Below are 14,812 nucleotides of genomic sequence, written 5' to 3'. Positions count from 1 at the left end.
GTGACGCAATCTCGGCTCACTGCAACCTCTGCTTCCCGAGTTCAAGTGATTTTCCTGCCTCAGCCTCCCGAGTAGCTGGGACTACAGGGATGCACCACCATGCCTGGCTAATTTCTGTGTTTTTAATAGAGACGAGGTTTTGCCATGTTGGCCAGGATGGTCTTGAATTCTTGAGCTCAGATGATCCACCTGCCTTGGCCTCCCAAAGTGCTGGGATTACAGTCATGAACCACCGCCTGGCCGTAAATTATCTTTTTTAATTCGTTTTGCAACAGTCTCACTCCATCACTCAGGCTAGAGTGCAGTGGCATGATATGGCTCACTGCAGGCTCAATCTCCCAGACTCAAGTGATCCTCCCACTTCAGCCTCCTGAGTAGCTGGGACTCTAGGTGTGCACCACCACACCTGGCTAATTGTCCCTGTTTGCAGATGACATGATTGTATGTTTAGAAAACCCCATTGTCTCCGCCCAAAATCTCCTTAAGCTGATAAGCAACTTCAGCAAAGTCTCAGGATACAAAATCAATGTGCAAAAATCACAAGCATTCCTATACACCAAGAACAGACAAACAAAGAGCCAAATCATGAGTGAACTCCCATTCACAATTGCTTCAAAGAGAATAAAATACCTAGGAATCCAACTTACAAGGGATGTGAAGGACCTCTTCAAGGAGAACTACAAACCACTGCTCAACGAAATAAAAGAGGACACAAACAAATGGAAGAACATTCCATGCTCATAGGTAGGAAGAATCAATATCATGAAAATGGCCATATTGCCCAAGGTAATTTATAGATTCAATGCCATCCCCATCAAGCTACCAATGAATTTCTTCACAGAATTGGAAAAAACTACTTTAAAGTTCATATGGAAACAAAAAAGAGCCTAAGCCAAAAGAACAAAGCTGGAGGCATCATGCTACCTGACTTCAAACTATACTACAAGGCTACAGTAACCAAAACAGCATGGTACTGGTACCAAAACAGAGATATAGACCAATGGAACAGAACAGAGCCCTCAGAAATAATACCACACATCTATAACCATCTGATCTTTGACAAACCTGACAAAAACAAGAAATGGGGAAAGGATTCCCTATTTAATAAATGGTGTTGGGAAGACTGGCTAGCCATATGTAGAAAGCTGAAACTGGATCCCTTCCTTACACCTTATACAAAAATCAATTCAAGATGGATTAAAGACTTAAATATTAGACCTAAAACCATGAAAACCCTAGAAGAAAACCTAGGCAATACCATTCAGGACATAGGCATGGGCAAAGACTTCATGTCTAAAACACCAAAAGCAATGGTAACAAAAGCCAAAATTGACAAATGGGATCTAATTAAACTAAAGAGCTTCTGCTCAGCAAAAGAAACTACCATCAGAGTGAACAGGCAACCTACAGGATGGGAGAAAAGTTTTGCAACCTACTCATCTGACAAAGGGCTAATATCCAGAATCTACAAAGAACTCAACAAAGTTACAAGAAAAAAACCCACCAAAAAGTGGGCGAAGGATATGAACAGACACTTCTCAAAAGAAGACATTTATGCAGCCAACAGACACATGAAAAAATGCTCATCTTCACTGGCCATCAGAGAAATGCAAATCAAAACCACAATGAGATACCATCTCACACCAGTTAGAATGGCAATCATTAAAAAGTCAGGAAACAACAGGTGCTGGAGAGGATGTGGAGAAATAGGAACGCTTTTACACTGTTGGTGGGACTGTAAACTAGTTCAACCATTGTGGAAGACATTGTGGTGATTCCTCAAGGATCTAGAACTAGAAATACCATTTGACCCAGCCATCCCATTACTGGGTATATACCCAAAGGATTATAAATTATGCTGCTATAAAGACACATGCACATGTGTGTTTATTGCGGCACTATTCACAATAGCAAAGACTTGGAACCAACCTAAATGTCCATCAATGATAGACTGGATTAAGAAAATGTGGCACATATACACCATGGAATACTATGCAGCCATAGAAAAGGATGAATTCACGTCCTTTGTAGGGACATGGATGAAGCTGGAAACCATCATTCTCAGCAAAATATCGCAAGGACAAAAAACCAAACACCGCGTGTTCTCACTCATAGGTGGGAATTGAACAGTGAGAACACTTGGACACAGGAAGGAGAACATTACACACCGGGGCCTGTTGTGGGGTGGGGGGAAGGGGGAGGGATAGCATTAGGAGATATACCTAATGTAAATGACGAGTTAATGGGTGCAGCACACCAACATGGCACATGTATACATATGTAACAAACCTGCACATTGTGCACATGTACCCTAGAACTTAAAGTATAATAAAATAAAAAAAAGAAAGAAAGAAAAAAAACCAGGCGACCAAATAGAAAAAAAAAAAATTTTAATAGAGACAGGGTCTCACTGTATTGCCCAGGCTGGTCTTGAATTCTGGAGTTCAAGCAATCTCTCACCTTAGCCTCTCAAAGTGCTGGGATTACAGGTGTGAGCTACCATGCCCAGCCTATATTAAATTATCTTGACCAGTGCTGTCTAATAGAACTTTCTACAATGATGGAAATGTTCTATAGTTTATGTTGTCTAATGTGGTAGCCACTAGCCACATCTAGCTATTGGGCACTTGAAGTGTGGCTAGTGCCATTGAGGAACTGAATTCTTAATTTATTTAATTTTAATAAATTTAAATTTAAGCCACTGTGGCTACTGGCTACTACTGCTTGGACAGTGCAGCTCTGAATAACATCAAATAAGAGAATGGCTATAAAGTGCCCAGTGTGCTCTATACTAAGCACACAGTAGATGTGAGAGGAGGAGAGGTCTATAGATTCTGTCCTGGAAAGGGTTGGGCCTCACCTAACTGGCCAGAGCAACCTGAGTTAGGCTTATCCCAGGACAATACTAGTAGCTATCTTAGCATGGTAGTCAACACTGTTTGTGACACGGCTTCAACTTTCTTCTGCCACTACCTGCCATATATACTATATTCTAGACCAGGGGTCCCCAACCCCTGGGCTATGGACCTGTATCAGTCCATGGCCCGTTAGGGACTGGGCTGCACAGCAGGACATGAGTGGCGGGTGAAGGAGTATTACTGCCTGAACTCCACCTTTTGTCAGATCAGCAGTGGCATTAGATCCTCATAGGAGCGCAAACCTTATTGTGAACTGCACATGTGAGGGATCTAGGTTACGTGCTTCTTATGAGAATCTAACTGATGCCTGATGATCTAGGTGGAACAGTTTCATCCTGAAACCATCTCCCTGCCCAGGTCCATGGAAAAATCATCTTCCATGAAACCAGTCCCTCATGCCAAAAAGGTTGGGGACTGCTGTTTCACACACATCAAATTTCACATCTTTTCTTTTGCACCTGTCTTCATTCTGTATTGAGTGTCTTCCTCTCCCCACACCCATGAAATGTTTCAGATAAGCTTCTACTAATCCTTTATGTTGCAATACATCATCTTCTCTGAGGCTGTCCCTGAAGCCCTAGGCAGTTATTTCCTTTCTTCTCTGTGGTCTATGTATTTTTCTTTATCAGAATCTGTGCTTCACTCATGCTGTTTAGCTTTTGATCTCTTCCACTGGATTGGGAACTAACTTCCTCCAGGCTTGGCACTAAGTAGTCCTCTTATGAATGCTCAGTTGAATAGCTGGACAGATGGATGGATGGATAATTGATTCTCAACCCTGGTCACAACAGTTTAAAAATATTCCAAAATCAAATTTATTGAGTTACAATTTACATAAAAGAAGATACACCTATTTTAAATGTACAGTTTGACTCATTTTGACAGATGTTATCATTTGTGTAACCACCACCACATTCAAGATATAGAATATATCCATCACCTTATAACGTTGCATTGGTGATTTTTCCCAGTCAGTCCCCAGCTCCCTTCCTGGCTCCAGCTAACCATTGATCTGCTTTCTATCACTATAGATTTGTCTTTTCTAGGATTTCATATAAATAGACTCACAGTGTATACTCCTTTCATACTTAGTATTTTATGGGACAGAGAGATATTAAACACACAAATGTGGTAAATATTAAGGTCAGTATGACAATAAATGCAAGCAGTGCTTGGCATTCTAGAGTCATGGCTTTGCTTGTCTCTTTTCACAGTATACAATTGGACCGTGGATGAGGTGGTACAGTGGCTGATCACATATGTGGAGCTGCCTCAGTATGAGGAGACCTTCCGGAAGCTGCAGCTCAGTGGCCATGCCATGCCAAGGTCAGGAGGGGACTGGGTTTTTCTCTGTTGAGGGTACGGGGAATGGGCTGGAGTGGGCCTGCCTTCAGATTGCTCTGGCCAGTTAAGTGAGGTTCTGCCTTTTTCAGGGCAGCGTCTATAGATCTTGCCTCTTCTCGCGTCTGTTGTGCACTTGCTATAAAGTATGATGGGCACTTTGTATCCACTCTCTTCTTTAATATTCCTGTCAATCCTGGGAATAGTACTAATAGCTGCCATTTACTGAGTGCTTAGTACATGCCAGGCATTCTACTCAACACTGTATACAGTATCTCATTTAATTCTTACATCAGTCCTGTAAGGTGAGTATTATTGTATATAGATGATGAAACTGGTTAAGTAACTTCTCCAAGGTCACAAACATGACTAGTTAGGGGCAAAACTGAGATTTGAATCTTGGTATACATCAAACCCTGTTGGTGTTTCTTTCTTTTTTCTTTTTTCTTTTTTTCCTGTGCCCTGAGCAGCTGCCTCTTTTATCACCCGGGAGCCTCAGGGCTCTTTTAGCCTCCCCTGGGTTATCCATATACAGCTTATTTATAATAAAAATGGTACAGAGGAGAGGCTGATTGCCATTGGCCCCAGCCTCATCTCTGGGATGACTCCAACAGCTGTTGTTTCATAACTCTTTGCCTACTTTACACGCTCAGTATGCTAGGGCTTGGGCTGGGAGTGGGAAGGGGATGGAGTACTGCTTGGCCTTTTTGTTATGTCAAACTAGTGCCATATGTCATTCAGTCATTAATCCATTTACTTATTCATCCAACAAATATTTACTGGGTAGCTGCTCTGTGCCAAGCACTTGTGCTGGGTGCTGGGGATAAAGATGACAACAAGCTGTCCTTGCCCTCAAAGGGCTTAATATCTGGTAAGTGCTGATTATGAATAATCTATCATCTTACTATGTAGGTGCATCAGGTTTTGAGCTTCAGCAAAGGGGAAAGGGGAAGGTGAAGCTGTTGGAATGCCCACACTTTGCAGTCTCCAGCCACAGAGCTACTAAGCACTGCTGTCCAGGCCTAGCTGAGCTGGCTGTTCCCTCCTCTGCTGCCTGCAGCCTCTTCTTCACAGCTTCTCCCTACTCTGGAGAGAGTAATAATCTTAATGTTTGTACCTCCCTTTATAGAGTGCTTTCCTACATATTATTTCAGTTGATTCTCACAACTCTGGGAGGAAGAGTATCCCAACCTTTGGGTGAGCAAACTGAATCTCAAATATTTTATAATTTATCCAAGCTGGTAAGTGGCAGAGCTGGGATCTGAACCCAGGTCTGTCTTGTTCTAAATGCCCTGCTTTTTTTCACTGCATCTTCCTCTTGTGCCATGTGGTTAAAGATAGGCTGCCTTTCAATATTCAGTTTAGTTCTATTTTACAAAACTTCACTAAGCACCTACCATGTGCCATGCTCTCTGGTGGGCCCAGAGGACAAAGAGATGCATTAGACCTGACCCCTGACTTGAGGAACTCCATGTTTAATGGAAAAGTAGCTGATTGACCACTAAGATCCAGGATTTAGGTTTCTTTCTTGCTACCCATAGAAATAGCAATATTGCCTTGTGGATCCCTGGACCATTTTCCTCATTGGGGGATATCTTTGGCTTGTATTAAAACTGCAAAGCATAGGATAAGAAGTCGTTCTCAGGTCATCGGTTCACTTAGCTTTTTTGTGGCTAGAATTACAGCCAAGACCAGGTCCAGCCAGGCTGGGCACAGGTGTAGGGGATGCCAAGCTGTGGCACCTTAGTGACAGCAGGAAGCATGGGGCCTTCAGTGCTTGGGGTGAAGTGAGGGTGGTTCTAGGCCCATCACTAGCTCACATGGTGTAATGAGAATAATCTAGCGGATTTGAGTTCATTCTCTGGCTTTGCCACTTACTTGTGTGTGACTACGGGCAAGTTACTCAACTCTAAGTCTCCGTTTTCTTATCTAGAAAGTGGCACTAGGCCGGGTGCAGTGGCTCACGCCTGTAATCCCAGCACTTCGGGAGGCCGAGGTGGGTGGATCACGAGGTCAGGAGATCGAGACCATCCTGGCTAACATAGTGAAACCCCGTCTCTACTAAAAATACAAATTAGCTGGGCGTGGTGGCGGGCGCCTGTAGTCCCAGCTACTCGGAAGGCTGAGGCAGGAGAATGGCGTGAACCCAGGAGGTGGAGCTTGCAGTGAGCTGAGATCGCGCCACTGCACTCCAGCCTAGGTGACAGAGTGAGACTCCATCTCAAAAAAAAAAAAAAAAAAAAAAAAAAGTGACGCTAATAATGGAACTGAGTTCTTAAGGTTGTTGTGAAGACTGAATGAGATATTGTATGTAAAGTATCAGAACAGTACCAGACACACAGTAGTTGCTTAGTCAATGTTAGCTCCTTTCTCATTTCTTTCATTGGTTACAAGTAGATAGCATTCCAATTCATAGGTTTCTTTGAGAAATAGACTGTAGAAAAGATGACAATGTTTATTCTCATTAGTCAGACGAACTGCAGCACAAGTGTTTTAAAGAGGAACCCCAAGAACTCCCAGGCTTGTAGGAAGCATCTGATTTTACATAAGTTTACACAGTAGGAAACTGAGGTCCTGGGGGAGGAAAAAAGCAACTTATGATCAGACAAGTGAGTCACTAGTAGAGCTGAAATGAGAAGCCAGATCTCCTGACCTCTCCCACTCCCCATCACAGTGCCTCACTGCGTCTCTTATTGGTGGGCTTGATTGCTTTCCAAGGCCAGAGAAGGAAGTAGCTGTTCCTGCATGCTCAGACAGGAGTATAAATCACACTGTGATGTCAGAAGCTTCTTTTCTAGCTGGGGAAATAAAGCTATGCATCAGAAAAGAGCACCAACCTTATGGAGTGGTATAGAATTAAGTGCTTACTTGTGGCACCTAGACCAGTGGTTTTCAACCTTTCATATCTTTTACCCCCCTCCTCTTATATCCACTGTGTTCCAGCAGAAGAGAAACAAAGTTCCATTTTTCCTAGGTCATTTTCTTGTTTACAGGCTTTCTCTTATTAAAGTTATCACTGACAGTATGGGTGGAGGTCATAAAAAATTACAGTAATTTTATTGGAGGTAACTTGTATTGCAATGACTCAAATACAAGCTAACAGGACTAATTCCATTTTTGTCATCAGTGGTTAATTAAAAATTTTTTTCCTTTTCTATATTTCATTTCAGTAGCACATCAGCAGGTTTATATATAATGACAGTGAGTTTAGATTAGGATAATTCATAAGTCCCAGAATCACTGGGTCATATGACATGACAGTTTGACCTGGGCTGCACAGGAAATGCATTTATAAATGGTAGGAGGTGGGGACAATATGTAGAGGATAAACCCTGGAAGGAGAAGCACAACAGAAAATTTAGTTGGGTGTGGGAATGGTCAGAGACAGGTAATCCTTAGAGGATAGGGTGCTTAGAAGTTGGTGGATATGGGGAGAGGTCTGAACAAATTCTTGGTAAATGTTATGTGTCCCTCCATACACCCTGTTGAGACCCAACTGGTATAGACTCTGTGTTCTAGAGTGCAGAGGGGAGCAATCACCAAGAGCTAGAAGTGTTCCTGGAGGAGGCGGGTAATCCTACCAGGATCCTTCCTGGCTTTACTGGCAGCGAACTGATCTGCTACTCTTTGCCTCAACAGGCTAGCTGTCACCAACACCACCATGACAGGGACTGTGCTGAAGATGACAGACCGGAGTCATCGGCAGAAGCTGCAGCTGAAGGCCCTGGATACAGTGCTCTTTGGGCCTCCTCTCTGTGAGTCTTGTGTTGAGAAGGGCTACTGCTGTGCCATGGAAACCAAAGCTGTTGTAGTGGACAGGCTAAGGCTAAGGCTCTGGGTCTCCTAGGCACACCTGCAAGATAGCACCTATACTATTTCCACTGGTATTAAGATATGAAAGAGTCTTACATTTTAGTCCAGACATGTAGCAACATGCATTCATTAAATAAGGAAATATCCGCATTGTGCCAGTGCTGTGCTGGACCCTGTAGGAAGACCTGGAATGAATCATGTTCTGCCCTGAAGGGATAACGTGAGTGTTCTATAGAGATACACAGTGCTTCTGAGGCCCAGAGGAGGGCTAGTGAAGGTATCCTATAGACAAGGTGACATGTTACCTCTGCCTTTAAGGGTGGATAGAGCTTTATTCTATGGAGGTGGCAGAATAGGACATTCTAGGCAGAGTAAACAACCTGAGCAAGAGTACAAAAGCTTAAATATGAAAAGTATGCTCAGGGATAGAAGTAACCCCCTATGGGCTGAAAGCTTTTTAGCTGTTACCTACTTCCATATTTCATTTCAATAGCATATCAGCAGGTTTATATATATAATGACAGTGGGTTATTGTAGACATGTAGAGTGCATGAACTGATTAATGAACATCTTTGTATCATTGAATGACCAAGGAGGACTAAGTGGGTTTTCACTGAAGCAGTAGACACACTCAGGCCTAAGAAAGGGTGGTCTCTTCAGCCAGGGTCTAGTTAGAGAATTAGATTGTTCAGTCTCTACAGATCTACGTGGTGGGAACGGCCAGCCTGCCATCCTTTTTCTAATTCTAAGTGAACCAAGGGGGAGCAACAAGTAGTGAGATTTCTTGGAAAACTATTTTCAATCAAACAGGCTCTTAGGGCCCACTTCCTGCCCTTTGGGTATGGCTGGCCTCGATTTAGGGTGCCAGCAGGAGAATGCTATTGAACCAGGAACCAGTCCAGAGAAGCAGCTGGCAGGCAAGGTCAGAGGCAATATAACATTTCCCTGTCTGTGAATATGGCTTGGCAAATGCGCAAATTGATGTCTCAATACAAGTGGATCCATACTTTTTGAAAGTATGAAACAGAGCAACCTGGGAGAAGACTAATGTTTCCACTTCCTTTGCCACCTTTTTTTTGGGGGAGTGGAGGGTTCTAGGACACATTTTGCTCACCTTCATTGGTAGGTTTGGAATAATGACACAGTGAATGGTTCTACTCTTTATGTAAGGCGTAGTCTCTGTATTGAGCAATGGCCTTTCAGTCATTCGCTAACCTTTATTGAGCACATTCTATGTACCAGCATAAACGGCAGGGTCCCTGCTCTCAAGTACTTCTATCTAAATGGAGATAGCTATGTCAACAAATATAGTAAAGTGTCAACAAATATAGTAAGTGTTATAGCTGTTATGTAAGTCTTTCCAGAGTTCAACTGGGGGCACAAACTAGGGAGGAGTTTCCTATTGGAGTCGAGGGAAACTTTATGGAGAAAGTAATTCTTGAGCTGAGTCTTGAAAGATAAGAAGTGGCCTTATTAAACTCTCCCTATGTTAACAGCTTACACATCTCTTTGTATACACCAACAAGAACACTTATACCCAACTATAAAACTAGGGTACTTTTGCAAAGGTTCTCTCCTCTGTCACCACCATGCAAGGGGAAGCTTTCAGCAGCCTGAAAGTCTTCCTTAGCCTTGTAATATATATTATCAAGCTGTATCTGTGTCAAAATCAGATTTATCATGTCTGAAAGGGTACAGTAGAAACTGCAGGTTAAAGCAGTTGAGGATTTTATGTGAAAAAATCAGCTAGCATGGGAACCAGAATGCTGGGGACATGGTACTGGGTCCAGGATATCAGAACCAACAAGAGGGGCCCTGGTGGAGCAGGTTGGACTGATACCAGGACAGGGGTATTTTTCTCTTAGGCTTATTGCATGTAGCCCATGTGCTGTATGTGATCTAACTTAAGGAAGACCAGAGATCAGCAGGAAAACTATCTTCCTGAGATAGGCCGAACACAGGTACTGAAGCTAAGAATGTACTTCACACTGACTGGGATAGTTATAATAATAATAGTTTTTAAAAATGGAAAACTTGTGTTGGCGAGGGCATAGAGAAATTGGAACCCTGTACATTGCTGGTGAGAAGGTAAAACGGTTCAGCTACTGTGTAAAATAGTCTGGTGGTTTCTCAAAAATTAGATGCAGAGTTACCCTAGAACCTAGCAATTCCACACTTAGGTATATATGCAAAGAATTGAAGACAAGTACTCAAACAAGTACATGTACATGCATGTTCATAGCAGCACATGCCACAAGAGCCAAAAAATAATACAACCCAACTGTCTATTAATAGATGAATAGATAAATACATTGTGGTGCAATGGAATATTATTCACCTATAAATGGAATGAAGTTCTGATACATGCTACAATGTGGATGAACCTGGAAAACATTACGCTAAGTGAAAGAAGCCAGACACAAAAGATCACATATTATATGATTCTGTTAATATGAAATGATTAGAATAGATAAATCCACAGAGACAGAATCTAGACTAATGGTTGGCAGGGGTTGGTGGGAGGAGGGAATGGGGAGAAACCACTTACTGGGTGAAAAATTTTACTGTAGAGTGATAGAAATGTTTTGGAACTAGAGAGAGGTAGTGGTTGCATAACATCATGAATGTACTATATGCCACTGAATTGCTTACTTTAAAATGGTTACTTTTATATTATGTGAATTTTACCTCAAATTATTTTTTAAAAAGCATATACAACAAAAGAAAGAATAGATAAATTGGACTTCACCAAAATAAAAAAGTTTTATACTTCAAAGAACGTACCAAGAAAGTGAAAAGACAACCCACAAAATGGAGAAAGTATTGGCAAACATTTTTCTGACAAGGCTCTACTATCCAGAATACATAAAAAATTCTTGCTAGGTACGGTGGCTCATGCCAGTAATCCCAGCACTTTGGGATGCTGAGGTGGGCAGATCACCTGAGGACAGGAGTTCGAGAACAGCCTGGCCAACATGGCAAAACCCTGTCTCTACTAAAAAAATACAAAAATTAGCCGGGTGTGGTGGCACACGCCTATAATCCTAGCTACTCAGGAGGTTGAGGCATAAGAATTGCTGAAACCTGGGAGGCAGAGGTCGCAGTGAGCCAAGATCGTGCCACTGTACTCCAGCCTGGGTGACAGAGTGAGACCCTCTCTCAAAACAAACAAACAAAAAATGGACAAAGGATTTGAACATATATTTATATAGTCCACAGTTCAATGGCCAATATACACCTGAAACAATGCTCAACATCATTATCAGGGCAATGCAAATCAAAACCACAATGAGGTAACACTTTTTACCCACTAGGATATAATAAAAAAGACAGTAACAAGTGTTGGTGAGGATGTGTCGAAATTAGAATAATAGCCAAAAAGTGGAAACAACTCAAGTGTCTGTCAGTTGATGAATGGAAAAATAAATGGTATATACATACAATAGAATATTAATCAGCCACTAAAAGGAATGAAGTACTGATATATGCTACAATGTGGATGAACCTTGAAAACATGCCAAGTAAAAGAAGCAGTCACAACAGGCCACATATTATATAATTTTGTGATTTCACTTATATAAAATGCCCAGAACACACAAATCCATAGAGACAGAAAATAGATTAGTGGTTTCTGGGGCTGGGGGTGGGGGCAGTGGGAAATAGGAAGTGACTACTAATGGATATGGCATTTCTTTTTGGGGTAATGATAATATTCTAACATTAATTTTGCCAGTGGTTGCACAACCTTGTGAATATACTACAATCATTGAATTGCACATTTTAAGAGAGAGACTTAGAATTTTAGGGTCTGTGAATTATATCTTAATAATAATAATAAATATATACATGCATACCTTGTTTTATTGTGCTTTGCCTTATTACACTTTGCAGATAATTGCATTTTTTACAAGTTGAAGGTTTGTGGCAATCCTGTGTTGATCAAGCTGTTGATACCATATTTCCAAAAGCATGTGCTCACTTTTGAGTCTCTGTGTCGGAATTTTTAAGCAATAAGTTATTTTTAAATTAAGGCACACACACTGTATTTTTAGACATAATGCTATTATACACTTAATAGACTACAGTATAGTGTAAACATAACTTTTATCACTGGGAAACTAAAAAATTTGTGTGACTCACTTTATTGCTATATTAGCTTTATTGCAGTGGCCTCAAACTGAACTTGCAGTGTATCTGAGGTATGCCTGTACAGCTTTTTTTGTAGCTCCTGGATTTTTATTCAGACAACTTGTTTGAAGTTTGGAGAAGAACCCTGTATTGGCAGGTGACCTTGGTCCCTTTTCAAAATTGCCACTCACTGTGTGACCTTGGGTAGGTCACTTTTCTCAGGTGTGTTTTATGATTTGTATCATGAGATTCCTCCCTACAGTTCCTTTCAGCTGTGACATTTTATGATTTTTTGGGAGGAACTTCTTGCTTAATAAGGGTTCTGTATAAAAGACAGGAGGTCTGTTCCTTCCTGGTGTCTGCATCCTGTATTTTTAGGACTTCTGTGCTTGGTCCTTGCCTTATTAAGTGACCTTTGGCAATTCAGTTCTGCCTAGATTTGGGTTTCCTTATCTGTAAAGTGGGTTTGGTCATTAAAGGTTCTTACTGGTTCTCTCATTCAAGGATTCTGATAGAGCTAGGTGTACTCCTGGAAGCTAAGATTTTAGAAATCACCAGCTGTCCTGATAGCAAATATTGTTTTTATATTTTTCTACTGATGCTTGTCAAAGGAAACATTTGAAAATTGCCAGCTGGAATCTGAGGAAAATACTAAGGAGCTCTTTGCCAGGAGACTCCTCAAAGGGGTGGGGACATGCCTGCTGGGTGTTTACAAAAAGTCCCTTGATCTGTGCCCCTCTAGACTTTATTTCCCCTCTGAACATGAACTAAAAATCCCTATTTCAGTTCTATTCTTTAATACCCATTTAGGACCTAGAGGCCTGTACTGGCTCTGACCTGTATTCTGAACTTAGGATGAGTTCTTAAGGCTGAGTGAGCAGACACTTAGACCTCATCATCAGTCATTTAGCACACAAACACCCTAGAGAACCTAGACTTGTTACAGCTGTGAGCTATGGCCACCTCACTGAGCCATAATAAAAATTCTGTTATTGGTCTGAGGCTTGACATATCTGAAATAAAAGGTTTGTCATGCAGTAGCCAAGAGGGCCTGCTGAGGGAACAGGTGCCATCTGTCCACAGCAGCCTCAGAACTTGGGAAGAGGGAAAAGGGAAGAGGGATCAGACTGGCTCAGCAGAGGGCCACCTCAAGGTCCATTTTCTGACAGTAGATGGCATGCTTAGTCCTCCCCATGTGACCACAGAGTAGCACACTGCCTTTTTTTCACTCTGCAGAGTTGGCTCTGGGTTTACAGGCCCATCTAGGGCTTGCCAAACAGTACCAGTTTGCAGATGTTAGGTGTGTTTGGAGACGTTAGGAGATGCTATCCATCTTCTACTTCTATTAGAGGAAACAAGATATAATAAAGAGTTCCAGCTTTGAAATCAAGCTGACCAGCTCTATCACTCAGTAGCTTTGTGACCTTGGACACATTTCTAAGGTTCTCTGTGCCCCAATTTCCTCTAAATAAATGGAAGCTACTATTTTTAATTTTTAATGTGTGCCTACAGTGTGCTTAGTCCTGGGCTAGGGGCTAGCGTGCCCTTTGTGCTTTCAGCAGGAATATTGAGAAAAGTGCAGGGAGGCCTACAGAATAATTGTTGCGGGTCAGAGGCAGTTGGAGATCGGAAAAGAAAAGACTATGCCTTATCTTCCTTCTTCATTGGCTCAGAAAATAGGGGAAAGTCCCCAGTGAGCAGGAGTGGTTGCTTTTCTGGCAAAGCTCACTCTGATCTTTGTACCTGCATCCTTATCCCCTCTGTCTTTTCTGCTATGCTCCAATTTGTCCTTCAAGCTTTCTCCAGGATGTTTTTCCATCCTTTTACAAGCATGCTCAACTCTTTCCTCTTATTCTCCTGTAGGAACCCACAGCCCTTTGTACTTCTTCTTCTTCTTTTTTTTTTTGATAACAATATGTTTCTCTGCCTTTTATCCTTTAAACTGGGAACTCCTTGATGAAAGAATTTTGTTTATCTGTCATCAACACCCAGCTTAAGATCTAGCCAGAATTAAGTACTGGGAGATGTGTGCTAGAAGTTATATGGAAGGAGGCTGGGTCTCTCCAGGCTACAGAAGTGAGGGGATTTGAGAGAAGAATCTGGCCCAGCTTGGTTTTGGGGAGAAATGCTATCTGTGGAGTACCTGAATAGCTGAGGCATTTAAAGCATTTGTTGGGCTATAACTAGAAGGGAGGGGGGCCCATGAGTAGCTTTTACACGTTAAACAGACATCCCAGCACAGAAGGCTGTATAAATGACAAAAGAAATTCCTACTACATATTTTGGCAGTGAGGGATGAATATCTATATCTGCCAGGGTATTGTGTGCAGTGGACAGGGTGGAGAGAATAGATTGGGAGAAGGGATTCCAGAAGGTGATAATGATTGGATGCTCACTTTCTCAGTGCTAACTGATACCCCGAAAATTCTTATTATTACCCCTGACTTTGTTAACATCTCAGTATCTCATTTTTTAACAACCACTTCCCTTGTCTCAGGCCTGATGGTGTTAATAGTTGACCTCATTTTGCTAAAATCTAATTGCAGCACACAGACTGGGAATTCTGCCATCCTCTGGATCCCCCAGTCCCAGCCAGCTTCCCTGGGTTAGCT

At 41.9% G+C, this 14,812-nt stretch overlaps 1 protein-coding gene across 2 annotated transcripts in view; it reads left to right on the top strand.

Moving 5' to 3' along the window:
• Positions 1 to 14,812, top strand: part of STIM1 (stromal interaction molecule 1) — a 232,480-nt gene that overhangs the window by 190,670 nt on the left and 26,998 nt on the right. For both annotated transcript variants that reach the window (XM_054440110.2, XM_054440109.2), the window contains exons 4-5: positions 4,133 to 4,244; positions 7,899 to 8,014. In XM_054440110.2, the coding sequence (XP_054296085.1) occupies positions 4,133 to 4,244; positions 7,899 to 8,014 (228 nt within the window). The remainder of the gene's footprint in view (positions 1 to 4,132; positions 4,245 to 7,898; positions 8,015 to 14,812) is intronic.

Source organism: Pongo pygmaeus, chromosome 9 (assembly GCF_028885625.2).
Source record: "Pongo pygmaeus isolate AG05252 chromosome 9, NHGRI_mPonPyg2-v2.0_pri, whole genome shotgun sequence".
NCBI lineage: Eukaryota > Metazoa > Chordata > Mammalia > Primates > Hominidae > Pongo > Pongo pygmaeus.
This window is presented reverse-complemented; position numbering and strand designations above follow the sequence as displayed.